Below are 24,986 nucleotides of genomic sequence, written 5' to 3' on the forward strand. Positions count from 1 at the left end.
TCCAGCAAGGGGGAAGGGGAGAGTAGAAAAATGTTCCATACTCCAGTAAGACTACAATTATCTTTTTTCTCTCCTGAAATAAATATTTCTGGTTAACATGCTTAGTATTGTTGCTTACCACCTAACCTCCTTCCCTTTTCATCTCTCTTTCAAAGCAAAACACCCCAGTATCGGCTTTCTATATGCATAAATACAATAGAAAGCACTATGGATCCTGAACTGTAATGGAACTACACAGTGGGCCCTTATGGAGCATGTCAGGTAGCGCGAGTCTTTAAACAGGAAAACAGGCTCCTTTCCCCACAGTTCAATACCCTCCCTACATCCTACTCACCAAGAAAAAAAGTGTTCATACCCACTTAATTTACAACACAAGATACTCGTCCCATCCCCAACAGAAAAGTACAAGTCCATGCCCAGAATTAACAAACCAGCTTAACCCCGCCTCCCACCCCAGAATCTTGCTACATAAATACGTGTATCTGATTGTAATATGAACAGCTTCCCTTCCACTGTGGTTTTAAGCATCAGCAGCAGCAGTGGCCGCTGTAGCCAGGCCTTGGGGTCCTGCCCCATTCCAGAGGAACTTGCCGGTCTTACTTAGCTCCCGGGCTTCAGGGTCATCATTCCACCGCCTCTTCAATCGAAGCTTGGGGGGCATCAGGGCATCTTCTTTCTTCTCAGGTACACTGGGCTCCTTGCCAGACTTGTCCTCACTGTCTTCAGTCCCCTCTAGGGGTTCATCACTGGGGGTGCTAATGGATACAGAGGGCCAGGTGGGTGAGGGGTGGGCAAACACTGTGCTTTTCCCCTCTTCTATGGTCCTGGTCAGCACAGTGCCCACTTCTTGGGAGTGTTCTTCCTTTTCTTGGGTCGAATGCCTGAGGCTCTCGGAATCCTTCTCAGAGATGGGCTCTACCTTAATTCGAGGGGGAACGGATGTACTGGTTGGTGCAGACCCGTGCGTGGATTCCTCACTGTTCTCTGCCCTCTCTCGGTTCTTCCGTCCAGCTGGTGGGGGCTGCAGCTTGATAGAGAACTGGGAAGACTCCTCAGGATGCATTTGGCACTGCAGCGGTGGGACCATGAGCCCTGGGTAGCGAGGAAAAGTCCGAGGACTCAGATGGTAGTTGAACACAGAACAGGCTTGAGAATGAAGGTAGTGTTTCATTTCTTCTGGATTGAAAGAGAAGCAACTGCTGCTGGTGAAGGGGCTCAGGCCAGGTGAGGGACTGTAGGAGAACATGGTGGGGGTCAGGGACAAGGCTGGTGAAATGGGGACATTTAGGACACCTCCACGGCCAGGGACTGGAGAGATAGCGAAGGGACTGTGGGGGTCAGGGTACATTGCTGGCCGAGTGAAGAGAGGAAGCATGACTTCAGGCTTGCGTTTCTGGTGGCCAATCCCTCCTCCACTAAGAACATTTCGAGAAGGCATGAAATCCAAGCCTCGGTGCCAGTCAGAGGCCGAGCCATCTTCCAGGTCCGAAGGTTCCACCTTTCTATCAGTGGTGCCACCTGACTCAGGGCCAGAAGCACTCAGGGTGCTAGCTGAGAACCGCCCTGGCTGCACATCACCAGTAGGAGAATGTGTGTCTAGAGGTGGGAAATGGAACCGGGACGAGGCTGTCGGCACTGGTGGTGCACTCTGAGGAACCACACCTATGACGGAAGAAAAGAAAAGGTCTGTGTTGGCCACCTGTTCACTCACTATCATCACTTTTACTTAAACTAGCTATGTACACAATGTTAAGTGACAACAGGAAACAAACCTTCTACCTAGTCTGAGTCTTTTTCAAAACTATTGCTTAGGCTGGGTATGGTGGCACAGGCTTGCAATCACAGCACTAAGGAGGCTGAGCCTTTAAAGGCAGCCTGTATTGCTGAGTTTTCTCCATTCAGCCCAGCTTCCATGTTCCTCTGGCCACATACCTTACTGTTCAGGTGGGTCCTCCTTTCTACCTGCAATGCCATTCAGTATTTCAATGAAAACTATATCCCAACATCTCAGGGCTTAAGAGTTAGTAGTTACCCACTAGACATTAGTTGGATGAATGAATAAGTACACGAACCTCTTCCTTGCAACTCCACTGTGTGCAAATACCCCTTTCAATTTTCAGCTTTATAAGTAAGGTTTTTCTCACCATACTAATTCTGGCTGTATTTATAAAGCAAGCAAACCCAGCAACAACACAGCCAAACAAACACATGCATGTGGTTACACTGAAAGCCCAGACTCCACCTCACATAAATGGACAGGGACAAGTTTCTACTTTAGTGAAATAGATTGACATGGAAAGGCAATTTTTATTAAGTTCTATGGTTTATCTTTATCATTTTTGATAGACAACCATTATTTCAGAGATTCTTTCAGTCTTTCTATATCTATAGTCCAACGGATTCTACATAATGATACCTATTTCTGTTGTCCTCAAGTAGTGAGGAGGAGGCTAGACCTACTATTTCCTATTACAGCAACTAAGAGTCTATTATTTTTAAATTTTTCACTCTTGACTTATTAAGAGTCTTATCTAAGGGCTGTAAAAATTGCTCAGTGGTTAGAGCACCTGCTGCTCTTGCAGAAGACCTGAGTTTGGTTCCCAGCACCCACAGGGCAGCTCATAACCATCTGTAATTCCAATTCCTGGAGATCCAAACCCCTCTTCTGATCTCCACAGGTACTGGACACACATGGTGAACATACATACAAATAGGCAAAACAAAAAGTTATTAGTCAAAAGTGAAAAACCATTTGTTTGTAATCTGAAATGCAGAATATAAGCTGTAACAGAATAGAAATGTGTGATATTATAAATGTACAATATGAGGAAAACATGAAGAGGAAAAGAAAGCCCCATTTCCTATGCAAGTCTGAAATGCTTGCTAAGTCAAATCAGTTTTGTTTCTATTTTTAATAGGGTCTATTTTGCTCTTTATACACATACTAAGGCACACTGTATACCTGTAAAGAGTTATTTCCACATGCATTTACATGGGACAAAGGAAGGTAAGACTAGGGCAATGTATGGAAGGAGACTGCTGATTCCCCCACCTTTATGTGTTATAAGTTGAGGTGTCAAATCAAGGGTTCAGTTTGAAAACCAAGAAAGCAAACAAAAAACCCTGCTGCTAAAAAACTGTCAATATGATTACTTGAAAGAAGAGCACCTCCCAGCAGCCACATGTAACTGTCAGAAAACCTGAACGAACCTCAGTTCTCATACCTTCCACCTTGTAACTGGTGTAAACATGCTGGAGCTCTTGCTCCCTTTGAAAACAATGCAAATAATAAGTTCTTTGCCTAGGTTCAAACCCTAATCCTACCTATGTGTTTCTAAAAATATTCCTTTCTGGCCCAGTTTTCATAGGTAGGAAGTAGTAAGACCAATCCTAATGTTAGAGAAATAACTAACATTTGTGAGGCTTTTGGAATAGTACCCGTGCAGAGCAAGTCACATGTTGTTAGAATAAATTGTGTTTGTTCATCTCACTATACAGTCCTGGATGGCCTAGAACTTGCTACTAAGAAACCCAGGCTGGCTTCAAACTAACAGAGATCCACCTGCCCCTGCCTTCCAAGGGCTTGGTTTATCAGCATGAGCCACTATGCCCTTCTTAATTTTAATGGTTAAAAAAAAAAAAAATCAAAATTAAAAATTTAAATGTAAAAAACTTAGATACTGTTTACATTGGTCCATATTATATTATTAGGGTTAACACTGAATTTCTTGGGTGTGGTAATGTCATTGCAATTATAGAAAAGAACATCCTTATTTCTGGAAGGAAAGCCATGGCCACCTGCATGTTAATCTCTAGATGCAAGAAGTATCTGTAAATAGAGATAAAGTATACATGGCAATGATGTTAACTACAGTGAACTGGGGAAGGTATGTGAGTGCTCTCTTCTGAATTCAATTCTGTTAGGTTTCAAGTTTTCCTAAGACATATTAAAAACCAGGGTGGTGGCAGGGAGGCAAATTTGAGAGACAGGTTTAGCCTGCCCTGTCTCCACCTACCGAGAGTTAACTTTTTTTTTTTTTTTTTTTTTGGTTTTTTAAGACTGGGTTTCTCTGTGTAGCTTTGTAGACTAGGCTGGCTTCGAACTCAAAGATCCTCCTGCCTCTGCCTTCCGAGCGCTGGGATTAAGGGCGTGCACCACCACATCCTGGCTGAGAGTCAACCATTTTTAACCAGTAATTCTCTATCTTTCTAATGTTTCTTAGGAGCTCACTCGCACACGCACACATACACACACTTATAAAAAAAAAAAAAAGTATAAAGCATAAAGTGCTTGGATTACCAGCATGAGCCACTATACCTGGCTTAATTTTTTCTTTTCTTTTTTTTTTTTTTATTTTATGTGCACTGGTGTTTTGCCATGGGTGTCAGGTCCCCTGGAACTAGAATTACATTTATGAGCTGCCATGTGGGTGCTGGGAATTGAATCCAGGTCCTCTGGAAGAGTAGTGCTCTTAACTGCTAAGCCATCTCTCCAGCCCTGCCTGGCTTAAATTTTTCAATTAAAAAAGTTTACATGTAGGCCATATTATACATGTAAGCCATGTATACATATATTACACATGTAAATATAAAGATACTGCATAGAGATGTAATTCTGAGACAGAAACTTAGCATATAGCCAATGTCAATCTGCCTCAGCCATTTATAATGCTGGGATTATAGGTGTGCATCACTATGTTTGGTTTCTAGAAGTATTTCAACACTACTCTGAATATTCTACCCTAAAGTGTCTTTTGGGGTTTTGAGACATGGTCACAGAATAGCCCAGGTTATCCTGGAAGTCAACATATAGCCCAGGGTGACCTTGAATTCCAGATCCTTTGACCTTCCTCTTTCCAAGAGCTAGGATTACAGGCTTGCTCTACCAAGCCAAACTCCACCTTAAACTATTAACAGTGATTAGAACAAACATGGAGGGAAAAAGCAATAGTCACACATATTTTTTTTTTTGTGTTTGGCCATAATATATTTCTACTTCAAAACAGAACCACCAGAATAGTTGCATACATTGACCTGCCTACAGAGAGAATCTCTGGCTTTCAGGGTGGGGCTTATATTATATATGCTACACACATATGTAATATGTATATATATATAATATATATAAACATAAAGGAACTGCATACAGATGCACTTTTTGAGACAGAAACTTAGCATGTAGCCAATGTCACCTGCTACATTCTAGAGCACTTACTATATTCCACTGTAAAACCTACAATCTTTTTTTTAAAAACTTTTATTTTTCTCTCATATATTATATCCCAACCTGTTTTCCCTCTCTCCACTCCCCTCCCCCAGCCCCCATATCAACTCCTTGTCTATTTCCCCCAAAAAGAGAGCAGGCCTCCCACGGATATCTACTGAACATGGCCTAACATACAGTTAAGACTGGGCACAAACCCTCATTATCATGGCTGGACATGGCAAGCCAGTAGGAGGCAAAGGGTACCAAGTGAATCCAATAGAGTCAGAGACAGTCCCCACTCTCATTGTTGGGTCTCACAAGAACACCAAACTACAAAACCATAGGTATATGCAGAGGACCTAGTTCAGACCCATACAGGGTCCGTGTTTGTTGCTTCAGTTTCTGTGAGTCCCTATGAGCCCTGTGGGCCATGTTCTCATGGTGTCCTCAACCTGTCTGGCCCCTACAATCCCTCCTCCCCATCTTTTGTGGGGTTCCCCTGGCTCTGCCTAGTGACAAACCTGGAATCTTATCTCTCAGCTACACTCTTTAAGTTCCTTGAGGAAAAGAATTTTCCCATAATCCTTTGTTTTTCTTTAGGGATTAACACATCTGTTAACACATGGATGAATCCTAACCAAGAGGAAAATTGCATGATACATAAAACAAGAGCATGATTTTAATAGTTGATTGAAGAACTGTACCTACTTCTGTATTTGGCTCTGCTGTGTTCATATTTAATTTTGTCATTTGTAAAATAGGAGTATCAAGACATATTTTTTCTAGGTTAGAAGTTAAAAGCAAAGATAATTCACTAAACCAAACAGAAGCACCTTCACTAAGTGGGTGTTCAATAGTGTTATTTTCCTTTGTCAACATTATGTTAATCTTAAACACTTGGTCTATGTGGGTAAAAGTTCTCTGTAAACAAATGGCTCTGGTTCTTTGGGGTTATCTATACCAAGGAGTCAACAAGCTAAAAGGACAGCCCACTGTTTTGCTTCTCTTGGGATAATGAAGATTATTATTATAATTTTGTACTAAGAGTTGAACTCGGGGCCTTATACATGCAAAGCAAGTGTTCTTCTGAGCTATGTCTACCTCAGGACTTTTGATTACCAACTTGAACTACTAAAGATCACTGCCCATTTTACAGCTTTTGGTATAACAGGTGTGCCAGACCACTAACATTTGGTAGGTGTGCAGAACTTTGCTTCTACAGAGCCAACTCCCAGGGGTTGATGGACATTCTATTCAAGTTGTCTAAGTGGCTAAACCTCTGGACTTTCAATTGATGAAAATGGATCAAAAACAAGACCAACATTTTTGGAGATGGAGTGCAAGGGTATGAAGCCCAGCACAATTCTTCAAAACTGATGGCATGTCCATCTGGAGTCCTACGTTCTACAGGCACATAGGGAAGAAGCAAGAGCGAGAAACAGGAAACAAGATTCCAGGGGCTAGAACAGCTTTGATTTCCTAATGCAGCTCCCTTAGGCACAGGGAAAGAAAACAGGTTGTAATTAAAGGTGCATTCCAACCCCCACCCCCAAATGCATGCCCCAGGGACAGGAGGGAGCGGTTACTGGAGAGGTGGAACTGCAATGATAGCAGTCAAGCTAAAACTGCCCTAACTTGTTGTGTGTAGTAATTACATATCTACAGATCATCTTAGTATTATATTCTCCTAGCCACACCCTCCTCTAATTTTCCAAGTTTCTGCCAACCTCCTCTGAGTACTTTTATTCAAAATCATGATCTCCTTTCTTTACATACAAAGAACAATGATAAAACTGGCCAAAAATGGTACTCATCACCTGCAATCCTAGCACTTGGATGATGATGCAGAAAGACTGCCCTAGGCAAGGTTGACAACAGAGTAAAGTTCAAGACCAACCTGATAACACAGTGACACCTGTCTCAAATATAAAAAAAAAAAAAACAAAAACTGACTCTTGAGCAGGGGGATAATTTATTGTCTTTTAACACCCCCGAAACAAACAAAAACCCAGAGGCAAAAAGAAAACTCTAACCTAACTCAAACACTACATCCAACACATTTGTAAGTGGATGTATCTTCATCAAGGAGCAGATCAAAAGATTGTGCTGTGCACTCTGATGAATGTCCTCAGACAGCACAGAGGGGAAGCCTGCTTGCACTTAAAAAGAGAGGAGGCTAAGTTAAATCCAAAATCTTGCACTGAGGAACAGTGCTGAGTGCTGGTGCAGATCAGAGACTTGGCCTTTCACTGCAAACACGATCAAGGGTGCTGTGGTTTTGATGACATTCACTTGATAAGGGAGAACTTGTAGTTTCATAGAAAATCGGAAATGTTTGTAGAAACAGGTTCACAGCTATAAAACAGCCATTGGGCAAGGTGTTAAAACGGAATCTTGAATTTAAAATTCAACATAAACCTATGGACTAATTCCTCAAAAGGACTTCAGTAATATCCAGGAGGCTGAAAATAATGCATATAAAAGTATCCAAATAAACTAAACAAGCCTGTCGAGTAATGCACAGCCCATAACCCCTTTTAGATGAATAAGGAGGGCTTGAGGTAATCTAAAGGATCATGTTACATCAATGTTTCTAAAATCTCCTTACACAGGTCATGTCTCAGATATGGGTTTTTCAAAATTCTTTTAAAATTCAAAATCCACTCTCCATCATAGGTATCTTACCACTTGAGCGAATGTTGATGAAAGGGTAGTTGGGCATCACCAGCTTGTTGAAGTTAAACTTGTAAGTAAACCTTTTCCCTTTTGTTTTGTGAAGTATCCTCTTGTTGTAATAGTATCTACAAAAAGAAGAACACATGGTATAGCACTTGCTATACTTAGGTAATTACTAAGATCAATTCTGGCTCTAAGCATTGCTTATAAAAGCCTTCACTATTTCTCTGTAGTCTGGCCCTGGAGTTAGGGCTTGGTGACCTAAGAATTCACTTTTCTCATCCAGTTTAAACTCAGCTGTAGTCTTTGACTGGAGTTTGACACAGACATTCTTGTTTTATGATCCCAAACACCTTTCTCAGTTCTAACCACTCACTTTCTCATTTCTCTCTATTTTCAATCTATGGTCCACTTCCTTCCTGCTCCACTCAAATAACTGTCTAGTTTCTTTCCTCTTGCCCAGGTTGGATCAGACCAGTCTTCTGAGAGAGCTCATGGGGTTCAGGAGACAAAGTGGAAGGACTAAACCGAGGAATGGAAACCTGTTGTATGGTAGGAGTGAGACAATGGCACAACCGGGAAACAGCAGCCACCGTGGCCAGCTTCACCTTCAACAGGGCATAAATAGGATGTGGGAGGCCCCAGCCACACTGCACAGACTTTACACTCAGGCTACCGAGAATGAAGAAAGACAGAGAACTTCCGTCTTTCTGGAAGCTTTGTCCTAGCTTCTATTAAGTAGCATATGTCATAAACTACCTGCTGGCCCCGAGGACTAAAGAATTAGAAAACTTAAAAACTGACAGAGAAGAGGGAATGAGAGTTGGATGAGTCCTAGCAAGCTATGGACTGAATGGAGACTGCAGGTATGGTGTGAGCACCCGGGCTCAGAGGCACTCAGCAAGCCTTCCTTCTGTACTCATTATACCTTTCCCACTTCTAGGAGAGCCGGAAGAAGAGAAATGATAGGAATTTCCCAATAGGGAAGTCTACACTAATCCTTTGGATTATAAGTGAGTCCCAGTCCATGTTTCACCACATGCTCTTACCCACTACAAAGCAGAATCAGCTGTCAGGAGCCAGTGCCAGCCACACTGGAATCTCCTCCTACACCTTCTCACCTCTTGTGCCACTGAGACTCAACACCTCTTCAACTCACACTTTTTAAGAAGTGCAGTGTTTCATCACCTGATATCTTTTTAGGTAGCATCCACAAAACTGCATACTTTCCAACTTTGTTAATACCACACATTTGGGGGATCCTTCCCCTCACCTGAGGGCCCGGCTCAGCTTGTCATAGTTCATCTGTGGTTTGCACTTCCTGCGGCCCCAGAGGCGAGCCACTTCGTCTGGATCCTTGATGACAAACTCCCCATACTCTCCCTGCTGCCAGGCGATGACATGGCGGAACTCGTCCTTCTGCAGCAGTTCCAGGATGAAATGCCACAGCTGGATCTGCCTGGAGCCTGGCGATGACTCTGTTTTGTAGGCCCAGTCAGGAAACTGATACCCTTAAATGTAAAAAGGGCAAGATCAAAGTAATTAGGAGTTAGGTACAAACATGTCAGTGCCCCCACCCCCACATTCCATGGCTCACAATCTCTAGAGTACTTTGAAAACACACCCTTCCAGTCAGCTAACCATGAAGAGGAGAGGATAGACAAATTACCTGTCCTTGTGGCAGTGAATCTAATAAAAGTTGGGCAGTGGTACTGAAGACTTGCTAATCTATCGCCTTTTCATAGATTACTAAATAACAAAGAAGCAAGATAAACTAGTATTTTAGGAACATATGACAGAAAACACCTTATCCCCAGGGTGGAGTTATTTCTCTAACAGAAAAAGAGATATTACAACCATTCTATCAAGATCTGCAGAGTTATGAGGCTGTCAGCCATGGTCTAGCATTTGTCAACTAAGCCCAAGTGGGAACAGGAACACTAAGGGATAGGAACCACTAAGGGACATTCCAGATCCATCAGAGATGATTAACTTGTGCTCACCTCCACCTCCTTCTGGCTTTTCCACGATGCTACAGCCTGCTTTCATTTTCGCCCTCCTGCTAAGAGAACAATCCCACAATTATTCTGAGATGCTAAGAATTATCTAAGTTTTTTTTTTTTTTTTTTTTTTTTTTTTTTTTTTGGCACAGCTTTTCCCCAAACATCCTTCTTTTTTTGCCTTTACTCCCCTCCCCCCCAAGGCCTTTTGTCTTTCAAACATGTCACCTCTAAACTACTAATCCTCAAATCATCAAATGATGGTCCTCAGGTCATCAGCTTCAAAAGCCATAATTATCTCTCACCTGACTTTAGCCACATGTGTAAACACTGTCCTTAATATTTCCTTTCTTCCTTCTGACCAGCCCTCCAACACAAAAAAGGAAAGGGAACAGTGAAACAAGTCCAAAAAGGCAGTAAAAATAAGCCAAGCAGTTTGTTTTCTATTACTAAACAAGCCCATATGCTAAGGTACACAAACCTGAGTTCACCCAGATATACCAATTTAAAGACTGAGAAAAATCCAAACCCCCCTACTCAAGAAGGAACTTCTGATTCTGAGTATTTACTGAATTATGTGAGATGGAAAACATCATCTTCCAGTCACAAACTGCACTCACCCTCAAAAAATATTCTGAGATAAAGAAAGCAGTAAATATGTCGTGTGTACAGCCACTCTGTACAAGAAACGGCACTTTCCTAAAATTCCATGGGAAAAATGTAATGGCATATATTTAAATAAAATATATGGGAAATAAAAAGGATAAGGTAGGTACTTGGGATTGCCTGGCCAGTGGTGGAAGGCATCTTGCTAGGATCTGAATTCATTCCATGCAGATTTATAGTTTCTCAATAAATTCCCTATTCCTAGCAACAGTCAGCTTTGTGTCAATCTTTCAGCAAAGAGGAGGGACGGGTGAAACTGGCAGAGAATGACGGAGGAAGAGAGAACAGACTTACTCTTATCACTCCGCAAGGGTGGACGACAGGCCCTCAGCACCGACAAGAGCAGGTCTGCAGCAAACGCAGGTGCTTCAGAGGCCCCAGGGTGGGGTGGGACAAATTCCTAATCTTGGAAATTTCATCTAACCTAGAATTCCTCTAGATGCTCTGCATTTTCTTTCCCGACATAGACATTAAGGAGAACAGTAAGTTTCAGTCCATAAGAACACTAGGGACCAAGGAGCTGATAAATGGCTCAAGGAAAGAGGCAACAGACAAGACACTGGCACACACAGGATATACACAGTAACAAGGCACCGGGGCTGGGCAGAAGCTTCCTCTCCCGTTTCCGTGATGATGCGGGAGAAGAAAACACCGATCTCCCCAAGGTTCCGGGAAGCTGTCCTGGACTAACTCCTAGACTACGCTGCCGGATCGCAGGGCCTTTTCCCTGCTCTGGAACACCCTTCAGCCTGGCTGCTGTGGGCTCGCGCGGGGCGACGCCCGAGCCGGATGCCCTCTAGATCCTCCGGCCCCCGACATGCCCATCAAGCCCCTCGGAGCCCGCAGGCGCGTCTGCAGGTGTTCGTGACTCCCGAGGGCGCTCGGTCACCCGCCCGGCTCTCGCCGCTCCCGCCCGTCCGCAGCGGCTCCTACGGCCGTCCGCACCCGTGTCCCTTCAGTCCTGCCCGCGAGGGCCGCGACCGCCGACGCCGGCCTCACCTCTCCGGCGCCGTCCGTCTCTACTCGGGCTCCTCCGCGGCAGCTCGGGCTCCTCCTCATCCACCCAGCAGGAAGTGACTCCGCGGCTGCTTTCGTCACTTCCACTCCAGGCGGGTGGGAGGGGGCGGTGTCCCCAGCCGACGCCGCTTCCGCCCTTAAGGTATCGGTGCCCCTCCGTGGCTCGGAGGTCCTGGCCGGGAGCCTCTCGTGGAAGGGGGTCGCTGCCGCACTGACTGGAGCCCAGGAGCTTCTGGAGCACGTGCGGTATTGGCCTTTCCTCCCTGCCCAGCCCAGGGGGGTAGGATCGTTTCCTCGCGTGTCCATTTTAGTTCTGATCGGCCTCGTCCAAGTATTGTAAAGTGCACGTCTTTGCCATTCAAACACCACCCCTCCCCTCCCCCGCTCGCGCTTTGCCTTTTGTTCCTGATTAGGCAATTACAAATTTGTCCGAAACAAACTTTGTTCAAGAGTTAGTGATAAGGGATCTGAATTCAGTTTCCGTAATTCCAAATGGTTCCCAGCCCTAGTTTCGCTCCAGAGGCAGAGATGGGATCAGTAAAGGTTAAGTGGACGAGAGTAAAAGGTGGTGAAAAGTGGAGGAGGCAAAGATGACAGGCGCGATGGGAGACCTTCATCAAATGCATAGCAACTGCATACAGATTTTCCCTCCTGTGAACGACATAGAACATGGAAATATTACCAATAGCTGTTAAAAAGGGTTGGCTTCTAGTTTGGACATGCCTATGTGCACCTCCCCAGACTGGCCAATGATTTTGTAACTATCCTGTGCTGTGCTGGGATTATAGGAATATACAACCACGTCGGACTTTTTGTTTGTTTGGAGACGGGGCTACTTACTACATAACCTTTGGTTGCCTTGGAACACTATGCAGCCCAGGCTGGCCTCAAACTCACAGAGATCTGTTTGCCTCTCCCTATCAATTGCTGGGATTAAAGGTGTGTGCCACTACACGAGGCTGACCACTAGTTGTTCTTGAGTCACTGATAAGTTCACTACTAAGTATGGTCTAAAGTTGCCTTACCAGTTTAAAAAGGGAGGAATGATAGTGTTGGTGAGGTCAAGCCTTCCCCACCCCTTCTATTTGGAAAGTCATACTATGAAGTAAATACAATGAACAAGATTTAAATGCCGTTAAGAGCACTTTGAGTGTAGAAATGCTTTATAATGGTCTCCATCTTCTGTTCAGTCTAGAAACTGTCTTTTATGTTAGGTTGAACAGAACACAATGCTAGGGTTTAGCTAAATAAGTGGTTCTAAAACTGTGGGCTGTGACCCCTTTGCAAACTTGTATCTTGAGAAATATTTACATCATGATTCATAACAGTAGCAAAATTACACTTATAAAGTAGCAATAAAAATAATTTAATGGTTGGGGGTCACCACGATGTATTAAAGGGTTGCAGCATTAGAAGAATTGGGAACCACTGAGGACTGAACATTATATTTCAGTCCTCTTGCCTTCAACTATTGGCTTTGCTACCTTGGTTAAGTACTCACTGTCAGTTCCTCATCTGTTTGAACATGGTATTTATGGAGTACTCTTGTGGACAACTATAGATGTTTAGCAATATCTTCTTGTGTAGGGGATTTTATAGGTATTTCATTGTTACATTTGACGTGTTAACATAATGTCGATGACTTAGGACAGAGAAGGATACGGTGTAAATACAGTATATGGATAGATGGTGACAAAATGATCTTCAGACTGATAAGAATCCTCAGATCTTCATACCATTCATGCAAATATTTGTCATTGTTAACTCAGAAACCAGGGTGATCAGAATGAGTGGTTCTTTTCAGAAACTCTGAGGTTGCCAACCTTTAGCTCGTGGTTTAAATGACATGGTTAGAGCCAGCACTAATGAAGAACCAGTAGCCAGAGTATGGGAACTCTTTCTGTAGATATTTTTGCTCACTTCTCTAGACAAATGATTTTCTGTGGCTATTTCTCTAACTGATTGGAGTCACAGAGGATAAGTTAACACAATTTACTGAGATGAACAGGTCTCAGGACTTGGCTTGAGTCTGAATTGATATCTTGAGAAATGTTTATATCATGGCAGATCTGAACAGAGTTCTCATTCTGACTATCTAGTTAATCATCTGCCTGAAGTTCAACAGGTTAATTTAGTTTTGATAAAGCAAACTGGACAGTGTGAGGGTCTGGGTGAGGAAGATTGGGACTGCTAGGGATTTCCTGCCCAGTTACCTGTCTGCCATATTCACCACTACATGGCTTCCTTCAGCATCTGTTGCAAACAGGCTTTTACAAGTTGAAGATTCTTGTGCTCTTGAAATGAGGAGAGTTTGTTCCTTCTACAAGTACGGGCGTGGAAACACTTAGATATAGCCTAGTAGTCAGGCTATCTTGTAATCACTCTTGAATTTCCAGTTGCTCAAAGCAGCTTTGACATTGCCTTCCTCCCCCTCCCCACCCATGTCTGTAATTGTCCCACATTTAGGATAAGGTTCAGTTCTAAGCCATGTACTCTCAAAATCCCATTCCTACCAAGATACAGCTACCCTCTGATTCCTAAATTAAAAAAAAAATAAAAAAGAGTTAGGTATAGTGGCACATGCTTGTCATTCCCTCACTGGGGAGGTAAAGGAGGAGCAGGAGTAAGGCCAGCATCCACGTAGGGAGTTTGAGGATGGTCTGGGTTACATGAGACCTTGTCTAAAAAAAACAAAACAAAAACAAATGAAACAAAGCAAAGAGGAAATTCCCTTAAATATATTTTTCTTCTAACAACCTTCCTGGATTGGTCTCCCTTCCATACTTCTCACTTGTTCCTTAATTGTTTCCACTTTCATTTATGCACTTATAGGTTTCCACACCCTAAACCTACCTGGATATGTGTATGATAAAATCCTTGCCTGTCTACTCTTGCAGTAGGTGACTGTTTATATTCCATTGACTTGTGTAATGGACATATCTATTCTTCTTAGAGTGTTTGTCTTAGGTTACAGGCCCCCACAGAGGCTCGTTTCCTTCATTGGAAGTGCCCAACGATGCCCATTCTTCTCTGTTGTCATAGGTGGAGGTGGTGGTGAGTGTGGCTTCACCCACTTCCTGGTCACCTCTAGAAGGCAGGAAGCTTCTGTCCTCCAAAATGTATCCTCACTAAACTGGATTTCAAGGACCCAGGTTCCGGTCCCTGTTCTGTGTTTGCTAACTGTTCTCTGACTAGACATTATTAGCTTACCTTAGTTCCACCTCCTCCTAGTAGAAGGGGACACTGTTGATGTTCTTAGTGAGGCCGAGGGACAGCATTTCTAAATTCAGCACCATGATTGCTTCTGCTACCATCCCTGGTGCCATACTATTTCTGGAATCAAGAGCTCAACCTTGATAGCAGTTACCATGTAATTTACAAATTTTGAGTAGATTCAGTGTTTTAAACCTGTTTCAAAATTTAATAATTAAAACTTGTTCCCAGAATTTAGACTCTTGGGTTGCTTCCTTAAGCACTATTTTCTGAGGCCTGGCTTCAAGTGCTACACATCAGTCACTCTCTGTTTCAGTTTCCCCATGAAGTGATCATGTGAAGATTTCCTGGGGTAGGGGACTGGGATGCACTCAGTTGTAGAGTGCTTGCCTAGTAGACCTAGTATACACAGAACTCCAGGTTGGATTCCCAGCACCATACAAGCCAGTGTGCTGGCTCACATTTATAATCTCAGCACTTGGAAAGTAGAAGTAGAAGATCAAGAGTTCAAGATCTTCTTCTACATGCTGAATTTGAAACCATCCCAGAGTATGTGAGATCCTGAGCAAATAAATACACTCCAGGAAGAAAAGAAATACTAAAACATTATTGCTGTTGATGAAATCAAAGGCAGAAAGGCTGATGTGAAATTGGTGTGTTTATAATTGTAATACCTTGGTTTACTCCTCAGTAAAGTGAAGACAAATTATAAAATGAACTTGGACTAGATATTATTTGCATTTTAATACATTGGACTAGAGTAGCTGGTAAAGTCTTCTGTTTGGTTTGTTTTTCCCATCAACCTAAGGTCATTGTAAGGATAGAGGAATTAATGTCGGTAACATGATTGGGGATCCCCAGATAAAAGGTTAAGTGGGCCCAAAGCAGAAGTAACTTTGCTCCAAGTTACAGCTAAGCCAGAAGGAGCAGAGAGCTTGGCTTTTTATTTGCAATGACTTGGGGACTCAAGGACTCTCCGGGATTCTACATCCATCATAGTCCACAAATACCCCTGCCTCTCATTTCCCCTTTTTGTGTCTTAGTTCCCGTTCAGGTCAGCACAGTGGAGAGGGTAGTGAGAGACCATGAAGAGCAGAATGGGAGAACAGGATCTACAGGAGGAAATGACCACTCAGGCTACTTTGGCTTTGTTTTATTCCTGGCAGCTCAGGAGAAAGATTCCCCTGCCCAAACGTTTGATTGTCCCTCTGTGTATTTCTAAGGCTAGCTTCTTCCAGGAAGCCCATGGAATTTAATGGGAGCAGAGGGCTAGCTTCTGGTTGGAACCCATTTAGATTGTATTCTCTAAGACCTAGCATTTGTTTCCCACTCTTATAATATCCAAACCTTGACCTGCTCACCACATGAACTTTATTTTATATTTATTCACTGTTCATATTTGGCTGTCATTCTCGTGTTTTTATTACTATCAATGTCACTTGCCATCTGGAGAGGGCAGAAACTGTTTATCTCTTTCTCCTGTATAACAGCCTATAACATGATAGCCACTGCAATAGAGACATGGGGTCATAGTCTAGTAAACACCAGCAATGCTCATTTTGAGCCTGTCACAAGTGAGGCCTCCCATGAAGTTAATTAAAGGCTATTGCCTTCATGCTTTAGGAGAGCTTTGCTGTAAGAATTGTCCATGAGCTGGGCAATGGTGGCACATGCCTTTGATCCCAGCACTCAGGAGGCAGAGGCAGGAGGATCTCTGTGATTCAAGGCCAGCCTGGTCTACAAAGTGAGTTCCAGGACAGCTAAGGCAGTTACACAGAGAAACCCTGTCTTGAAAGACAACAAAACAAAACAAAACAAAAATTTGTCCATGTATGCCCCAGGATCTTCAAGATGAGCGAACATCAGAAGTCATCTCTTTACCCTTTCATCCAGAGCTACCAGCTTCTCTTTGAACCCTCATAATGATATGAAGTTCACCACTAACTCACAACCCAGTCAATTGTTTTTCATTGTAAAATATATCGTGCCCACAAAAGAGAGCATGAAAATGTATGGTGGACCACGGAGAAACCATAGTACAATAAAAGATGTAAGCTCCTACCACAGGGCAAAGAATAGAAATTACTGTGTCCTAGAAGTTTCCTGCCCAACTCTTGGCCTCTGCTCAAGTTCACTGGAGTCTAATGTTTTGATCACCATAAACATTGTAGAAAGTCTTATCTCATGTGGCGCTTACACGTGTTCCCTGGACATTTCTAATCATGATGTTTAGTTCTGGGCTCTGGTACTTCATGGTTAAATGTAATGTTTCTTTCATTTGATACCCCTCAGCTATTTGAAGACAGCTATTATATTGGAGTTGCCAAAAGAAACATCCTTAGTTCCTTTCCCTTTCAAATGTGGCCTTCATAACAAAACAGTCCTCCATAGACCTGGTCTGACTAGCTAGGCATAAAGTGAAACTATTCCCTTTTTATTTGGACACTTAAAAAAAACAATAACAAACATATGGCCTTGGATAAGACCAACTGTTTCAGTGTCACCAAACATTGCTGAGTTGCTAGCCAATATCCCCTTGGCTTTCTTAGAGGGAATGCTAACTCAGAGCTCTTCTCCTAAGTAGCCTTTAACCCGGAATGACACAGCATGTATTAGTTACATGAATTCCTACCCATTTATTTTGTTCTATTATTCTATTATTCATTCCAGCTTGTCCACATCTTCTTGATTTATTAGACTGCATTATTTTGTAATTTATTAATGTATTTGGAGTAACATGAAAACAACATCTACAGAATCCATTCAGATACCAATGTTAAACTTTTCTGAGTACACTCAACTATTCTCTAAATGGCTCAAAATTCACTGTGTGATCTTTAGGTGTCTCATCAGTCATTGTTCCTTTGATCCATGGGATGCCAATTAGCAGCATTCCAGGTAATGGGATTCCAGATAGTAGTGTGCTTAGTGTAGAGAATTGCCAGAGAGTCAAAGCCATGATAGAAAGCAGAGAACAAGCAGTGTGTGGTGGTATATACCTGTAATCCCAGCACTTAGTGGGAGGAGGCAGAGGATTAGGAATTCAAGGTCACTCTTGACAACATAGAGAATTTAAAACTACCCTGGGCTACAAAGACCCTGTCTCAAGAAAGAGAGAGGGAGGGAAGGAGGGAGGGAGGGAAAACAAAAAAGCAGAAAACATCAAAGTAAAGCTAGTGATTATGTTGGCAGCAGGCAGAGGGGAGCAAGTTCATGCACAATGGGACATCATAAGGAACTGGGAATCTATCATGCTTTGGCAACAATCCCAAAGACAGAATTTCTAGATACATGAATTGCTTGGATGTTTTTCTCTCAACAATACTTTATTATAATAGGTTTGGCTAATGTGCTTACAATAATGTGTTAAGACCTAGTTTATTGGTACAATTAAAAAAAAACACCATTATAAGTAACAGGCTGTTCTTTTCTTTTCCCTTCCTTCCTTCCTTATTTCTTTTTCTTTTGTTTCCCCCAGCAAAATTCTGGGCTACCGATGCTTTAAAGAAAGAAGAAAAAGTCACAACTTGTTAGGAAAACACCCTAGCATGCAATTCCTTCTCCTGGCTGTTAGGAAAGCCCTTGGGGCCAGGGAACAGGCACGGCCAGAGCACAAATACACACAAGTGCCATCTTGTCTAGCTCTTCTATGATACAGTTGTTGGTTGCAGACCAAGTTGTCTCCTGCCCCTGCATGCTACCATACTGGTCCAGGACAGCGCTAGTTTCTCTTCAGTTACTCACTGAAAATATTTTGCCCTGAGACAGCCTCTGAAGCCCTAACACACTAATTGAACCTGAATGTTTTAATTGAGCTCATTATTTGAACTGTACGAGGGAGGAAGAGTCCTTTGGGTCTGAAATAGGGTGAGAGGAGACTCAACTCTCCAGTTGCAAAGTGTGTCTCATGGTGCCAAAATACACTGCCCTGGGAACCTGGTCACTTGTAATGACTCTGAGTTTCTGCCACCTTGGCTCCTTATTTATCTGCATGGTTTGTGCTTCAGCTGTCTGAGTCCTGTCACTTTGGGGAAAAGAGAGAAGTCCGACTTTTCTGGAAATCATTAGTCTCTCTAATGCTGGTGGTAGGTTGTCAGAATTTGGGGAACCACTATCAAGTCAGCTACTTACCCCCACAATTAATGCTGTTCATTAGTGAGGTGCTTTGACAATCTGTTCTGTAGAATACTAGAAATCAAATATGTGGGGTTTTGTGGAGCACAGTGATGCATGCTAGATAGAACCCAGAAGTTTTCAGTATTTGTGTCACTCCATTGAGTGACACAAATTCAGTATTTGTGACAGTATTCCTGTCACTCCATTGAGCCAAACTCAAATACTTTACTTCTTGTTGAATCACTCTTAGCATGACAGCCTTAAGCCTGTTGGCCAGCCATCTGGATCATTCTTTATGACAAATAGAAACAGATACTTTATGGTACCCACCTTTGTGAGCACTGGCCAGATAGATGCCAGTTCTAGAAGACGGTGTTTTATAGAAACCATAACTTCTTAGCTCATATGACTCAACATATTTTGACATTTTAATTATTCATTTATCCATTATCAGTTTATTCATTCAACAAAAATTCTTGCCGCAACACAGATTTGGGGGAGACAGAGCTCACAAATCTTGATTGTAATAGCAGTTTCATAGGAATACAACCCTACAATTATTTAAAGGTATGTTCCACAGACTACTCGAGCCAAACATATGAACAAGATTTAGTGCTGTGATCAAATATAATGCAAACAGGTTCATCTAGTTCATTAAATTCTGTTTGTTTATTCCTTTAGCAGGTAGTGGTTGAGCACTCACTTTGAACCGGGGGTGGGGGGGGGCTTGAGGGGGGACTGTTGGCTGAAGCAGTCAAGTCTGCTTCAGAGAGTTAGGAGAGGTGCATGTGTCCTATTGAGCAGACAGACAGCTCTGCCAGTGTGGGAGCACAATCTGGCAAGACCGATTGGTAGCTGGCTCTGTGACCCTTCCCACCATTCTTTCGGGATCCAGAGTACACCCCATCTCCATTCCCCAGTGTGGAAAAGCTTTCATAAGTGAAGGGGCAGGTTATTAGGTTCCGTCCTGCCTGTCTACTAGAAGGTTCTAGGAAATACCTTTTACCTGAAAAGACATCCCAGAGAAGGCTCCTATTATAGAATCTTTGTTAAGGTTGAATTGTTTGGTCCCCAAGTTCATATATTTAAGTCCCAACTGGCAGCACCTCAGAAATTGTGGCTAAATTTGGAAGTAGAGTGTTTGAGGAGGTAATTAGGTTAAGTGAGGTCATTAGGATAGGTACTGATTCAGTGTAACTGGAAGAGAGAGAGAGAGAGAGAGAGAGAGAGAGAGAGAGAGAGAGAGTTGTCTATAAGATGAGTAGGGAAGCCAGCCCTGCCAGCACCCTTGTTTTGGACTTCTAGTCTTCAGGCTGTGAGATAAATTCTTATTGCTTGAGCTACCTGGTCAGTGTTTGTTGTGGCAGCCTTAAGAGCTAATATACTTCCTGGATCTTAAATGTTGTCATGTGAACTTGGGGGTACTACAGACATCTTGCAGAGGGCCAGGAAAATGTTAGAGATGCTAACCTAGAGCTGTGACATCACCACACCAACTCTGGATCCATCTACCTCCAGATTCTTGTGAGGAGACAACAGGCCCCCTGTTTTCAGGTAGTCCGGAAGTTACAACATGAATGTCCTGGTTGATACAGGACAAGCAGAGGGGCACGGCAATATTATGAGGACACCAAGAAGGCATGCCCAAATGAAAAATACGCTCAAGTCTTTAGAGATGCACTGAAATCAAAGGACTAGATAAAGAGTGTTTTAGCCAGCGGCCACTGCACATGTGGGAGAAGCTCACACACCTTGGCATCGTAGAAACTCCCGTATAGAGCAGGGAATGGCAAGGTGCGGCTGAGGAGGCTGTCCCGAGTTGGGTAGTGGAGTGAGGTCTCCATAGCTGTGGGGGAGCTGGACTTTTTTTCCCTGCTAGATTGCTCACAATGATGTGAGTGGAGGATACATTTAAGGGATCAAAACTGGAGACAGACACAGTTAAGAATTCAGTGTGAGTGGAGAGGTAGAGGGGTGGGTGGTGGTGGATAGAATGGAGATGGAAATGCTGGCAGAGCTCAGGAGGCTCCTGGCTGCCTCCACACATCAGTACTAGTACTGCGGCAGTTAGGGATAAGAGGTAAATTGTGGGACTGATACCTGATACCAGAAAGCTGAACTTTATTCCTTTAATACTGTAAAATGTTATTAACTATTTCCCTATCCTTTTTTTTTATAAACAGTTTGCTAGTCAGACACTAGCCTTTTCTTGATGAGTCATGGTCACTGTTATGAAAAGGGGAGCTAGCATGGAGCAAAGGGTCAAGACATAGTTTAGGTAACATCATGAGAAACTTTGCTGGACATCATAAGAGCGGGGTCACTCCCAGCTCCAGACTCACTCATCTGTGTGCTCACAGCACAGCCATGAAACCTCTGAGTGTTTGTTTTCTGCTTGGGTACCCACTTCCCAGCCTCCTGTAGAGATATGATGACGTAATGTGCGCGTGGGCTCGATAAAGCACCAGTCCCTGCACAATGAGGTGTTTTAATAGTTTCCCACAGTGGAGTGACAGCCGGTGTCTGTCTGATCTCACTGTCCTTCACGTCGAAGCTACCTGCCTTCTCTCCAAGAAACTTTCACCTGCTGTACTTTGCTCCTGACTAGACCACAGGTCAAACCTCTAAAGTATTCTGTTCAGTACAGTCCAGCGGGGCCCCTTGCAGAGCCCTGAGGACCTGGCTTTGATTCAATCTCTGTCAGCTATTTTTGGTTTTCAAAGGTCTTTTTCACTTCCGGATTTGCTGCTGCATTCCACAGAACTGAAATTGTCAGAGCCTAACTTCCAGTTAAGTGGGGTGTGGTGACTATGTTTTTGCATTGTCAAAAGAACCAGGCAGTTTTCACTCCTGTTCAGGTCTTTTTATCTCTGTGTAAGCAGTGTTCAATAATATCATATGCTGATTTACCCTCACCACTAAGCTAACCTGTATACCATGACTCACACCATAACATATATGAATAAAAATCCTTGACTGTAACTTTCTTTCTTTTGTGATGCTGGGAAATGACACTGGGCCTTCATGAATGCTAAACAAGTGTTTTACCACTGATCTCTATCTCCAGCCTTTATAAACTTTTAAAAAGTGGAGAAAAGGTTTTACTAAGGTGTCTAGATTGGCCTTGAACTTGTGATCCTCCTGCCTTAGTCTTATGGGTAGCTTGATTACAGTCTGGCCGTACAGCTCTTTTTGTAACAAAGAAGATTTATGACATTCTTTCCTTTAAGGATTTAGGGTTTCTGGTTTCTGTCTCCCCCTTTTGCCCTCTGAAGGGGTTCTTGACAGCATTCTGAGGGTTTCTGTCCTCTTCTCTTGCTGTTAATGTCTGAACTAAGAAAAGATGGGTTACATTTGTTTATGCTGCATTTGTTTGACTATGTAAAGATGTGTTGCTTTTATTTTACCTTGCTTGTCTAAGGCACCTGACTGGTCTAATAAAAAAGCTGAATGGCCAATAGCTAGGCAGTAGAGGGATAGGTGGGGTTGGCAGGCAGAGAGAATAAGTAGGAGGAAGAATCTATGCTCTAGAGAAGAGGGAACAAGGGAGAAAAAGAGGGAGGTACTGGGGGCCAGCCAGGCAGGCAGCCAGCTAGACACAGTGGAAGTGTGAATCCAGAATGAAAGAAAGGTAAAAAGCCCCAGGCGAAACACAGATGAAGAGAAACAGGTTAAATTAAGTTGTAAGAGCTCGTGGGACAAGGGTAAGATAAGACCAAGCACTCATAACTAATAAGAAGTCTGTGTGTCATGATTTAGGGGCTGGTAGACCCAAGAAAGCCCTCTGCACTTAGCCGAGCCCTATCCAAATGTTAGACTTACAAAATGATGAGATATAATCATCTGTTATTGTTTTTAGTGCCCTAAGTCTGGGTGTGCCCTATTATAACATAGTAGGTAACAGACCAAAATACAGAAAAAAGTGAAGTTTCTCACAACATTTTATGTGGGTGCAGGGAACTTCAGGAACAAGGAGAGCTTCCCCGATCCATATCAAAACAGTCTCAGAGAGTTACTGGAGTAGGGATATAGTCACTCACATTACTGGGGAAGGGATATAGTCACTCACATTACTGGGGTAGGGATATAGTCACTCACATTACTGGGGAAGGGATATGGTCACTCACATTACTGGAGTAGGGATATAGTCACTCACATTACTGGGGAAGGGATATAGTCACTCACATTACTGGGGAAGGGATATGGTCACTCACATTACTGGAGTAGGGATATAGTCACTCACATTACTGGAGTAGGGATATAGTCACTCACATTACTGGGGTAGGGATATAGTCACTCACATTACTGGGGTAGGGATATGGTCACTCACATTACTGGAGTAGGGATATGGTCACTCACATTACTGGAGTAGGGATATAGTCACTCACATTACTGGAGTAGGGATATAGTCACTCACATTACTGGGGTAGGGAGATAGTCACTCACATTACTGGGGAAGGGATATGGTCACTCACATTACTGGGGTAGGGATATAGTCACTCACATTACTGGGGAAGGGATATAGTCACTCACATTACTGGAGTAGGGATATGGTCACTCACATTACTGGAGTAGGGATATGGTCACTCACATTACTGGGGTAGGGAGATAGTCACTCACATTGCTACTGATTAAAAGCCCACAGCCTAACAGACTTGAGAGAAGCAAGTAACTAAACTCATTTCATTCCTGTAAGAGTAGATGCTACTACTCAAATTATTGCACAGTTATCTTGGCAATACCGGGGAGAAGAGACACTCTGCTCTTCCACAGAATATGGATGGTCGTGGATGGGATTTGAGGTGAACGAACTGGTAAGGACGGCACAAGAGGCTCCAGAATGTGTCAGTGTGCACAGGTCTAACTCAGCTTCCCTCCAATGGGAAGGAGATAAATGAAAGATATCTTGATGGGAGGTGAACATGATCAAAATATACTGTGTACATGTATGCAATTATAAAAACAATAACATATTTGGGCCAGGAGAGGTGGCTTGGTGGTTAAGAGCACATATAGTTCTTGCAGGGGGCCTGAGTTCAGTTCCTAGCACCCAGATCACAACTGCCTGTAACTCCAACTCGGGGGATCTGACATCTCTGGCCTCTGAAGGCACTTGTACTCAATGTGTGTTATGGTGGAAACTTCACCCCATGGGAAGGGTGATAACTGCCAGAATGAAGGGAATGGAGAAGTGTCCTGATAGTAAAGAAAAAGCAAGGGTGAATGAGTGAGACAGGGTGGCCTTCCAGCCCCCTACCCACAGAGGAGATGGGAAAGAGAGACCGGGAAATCACATGCCTGTTTTATGGGGGACAGTTTAAATACCCTGTGGGAGTGGTCTTGAGGATTTCTGGGGGAGGCATCATCATTTGGCGGGCTTTCTGAGATGCAGCAGGGTTTGGAGGGAGATAGGGGATGAGGGCTTGGGTGGAACTTCCACCATAACATTCCAGACTCTTTGGATATATGGATGCCCGGGGCCGGGGTGAAGCTTCCACCCATAACAATGTGTATAACCCCTCTTCCCAAACATATAATTTAAAAATATAAAAAAACCCATTGTAGACATGAAACTATAATGAAAACAAGCCATATTGTATAAATGTATCCAATTGTAAAACAGATAATTTGGAGGGGTTGCTATATGATGGCCTGCAGTGTTGCAACACCGTATCCAACACTGAGGTTAGGGAAAATCAGAGAAACTGAGTCACAGAGAAGTTCCTTGCAAGGGCTGCTCATCAGCTGTGGACCTTGCAGTTCGGACACTGGCGCTAAATGAGAGATCACTTCTACCTATGTTCTGGAGGACAGCACACATGTAAGTTAGATCATTCTGTTAGTTCCTGGAAGCCCAGTTTCCAGCAATCCAGCCTTTGAATCTGACTAGTCATATTCTAGCACATTCTCTGAGGAGAGGAGAGGCTTGCTGTCTGCTATCTTTGACAAAGGTGGGCACAGAGAAGGGTCTGGCAAATAGTTCACAGCTCAGAAGAAGGCTTTCTGATGTGGTGGGGAGACTTCCAAAGAGGTCAGGTGTCTGTGTCTGGCCTTCAGCACTTACACGCATCAGGGTAGGGCAGCTGCTTCCT

At 43.3% G+C, this 24,986-nt stretch overlaps 1 protein-coding gene and 1 long non-coding RNA gene across 8 annotated transcripts in view; one reads left to right on the forward strand and one right to left on the reverse strand.

Moving 5' to 3' along the window:
• Positions 1 to 6: 6 nt before the first annotated feature.
• Positions 7 to 11,641, reverse strand: Etv3 (ETS variant transcription factor 3). Of its 5 annotated transcripts, none has more exons than XM_027393024.2 (5): positions 11,548 to 11,641; positions 9,886 to 9,944; positions 9,156 to 9,393; positions 7,892 to 8,007; positions 7 to 1,662 (listed from the first exon to the last, which is right to left on the reverse strand). In XM_027393024.2, exons 2-5 carry the CDS (start codon positions 9,929 to 9,931, stop codon positions 521 to 523), a joined length of 1,542 nt encoding a protein of 513 aa, XP_027248825.1. In that variant the 5' UTR covers positions 9,932 to 9,944; positions 11,548 to 11,641; the 3' UTR covers positions 7 to 520. The 5 variants fall into 5 exon arrangements, with proteins under 5 accessions (XP_027248825.1, XP_027248826.1, XP_027248828.1 ...); XM_027393025.1 differs by having other exon boundaries at positions 9,886 to 9,941; positions 11,548 to 11,622; XM_027393027.2 differs by lacking the exon at positions 11,548 to 11,641 and adding an exon at positions 10,843 to 11,474 and having other exon boundaries at positions 9,886 to 9,941.
• Positions 11,642 to 11,664: 23 nt separating this feature from the next.
• LOC107977072 overlaps positions 11,665 to 24,986 on the forward strand; it is a 43,971-nt gene continuing 30,649 nt past the window's right edge. For all 3 annotated transcript variants that reach the window (XR_003480653.2, XR_004771805.1, XR_004771806.1), the window contains exon 1: positions 11,665 to 11,811. This is a non-coding gene — a long non-coding RNA (uncharacterized LOC107977072). The remainder of the gene's footprint in view (positions 11,812 to 24,986) is intronic.

The sequence above is a fragment of the Cricetulus griseus genome (assembly GCF_003668045.3).
Source record: "Cricetulus griseus strain 17A/GY chromosome 1 unlocalized genomic scaffold, alternate assembly CriGri-PICRH-1.0 chr1_0, whole genome shotgun sequence".
Taxonomy (NCBI): domain Eukaryota; kingdom Metazoa; phylum Chordata; class Mammalia; order Rodentia; family Cricetidae; genus Cricetulus; species Cricetulus griseus.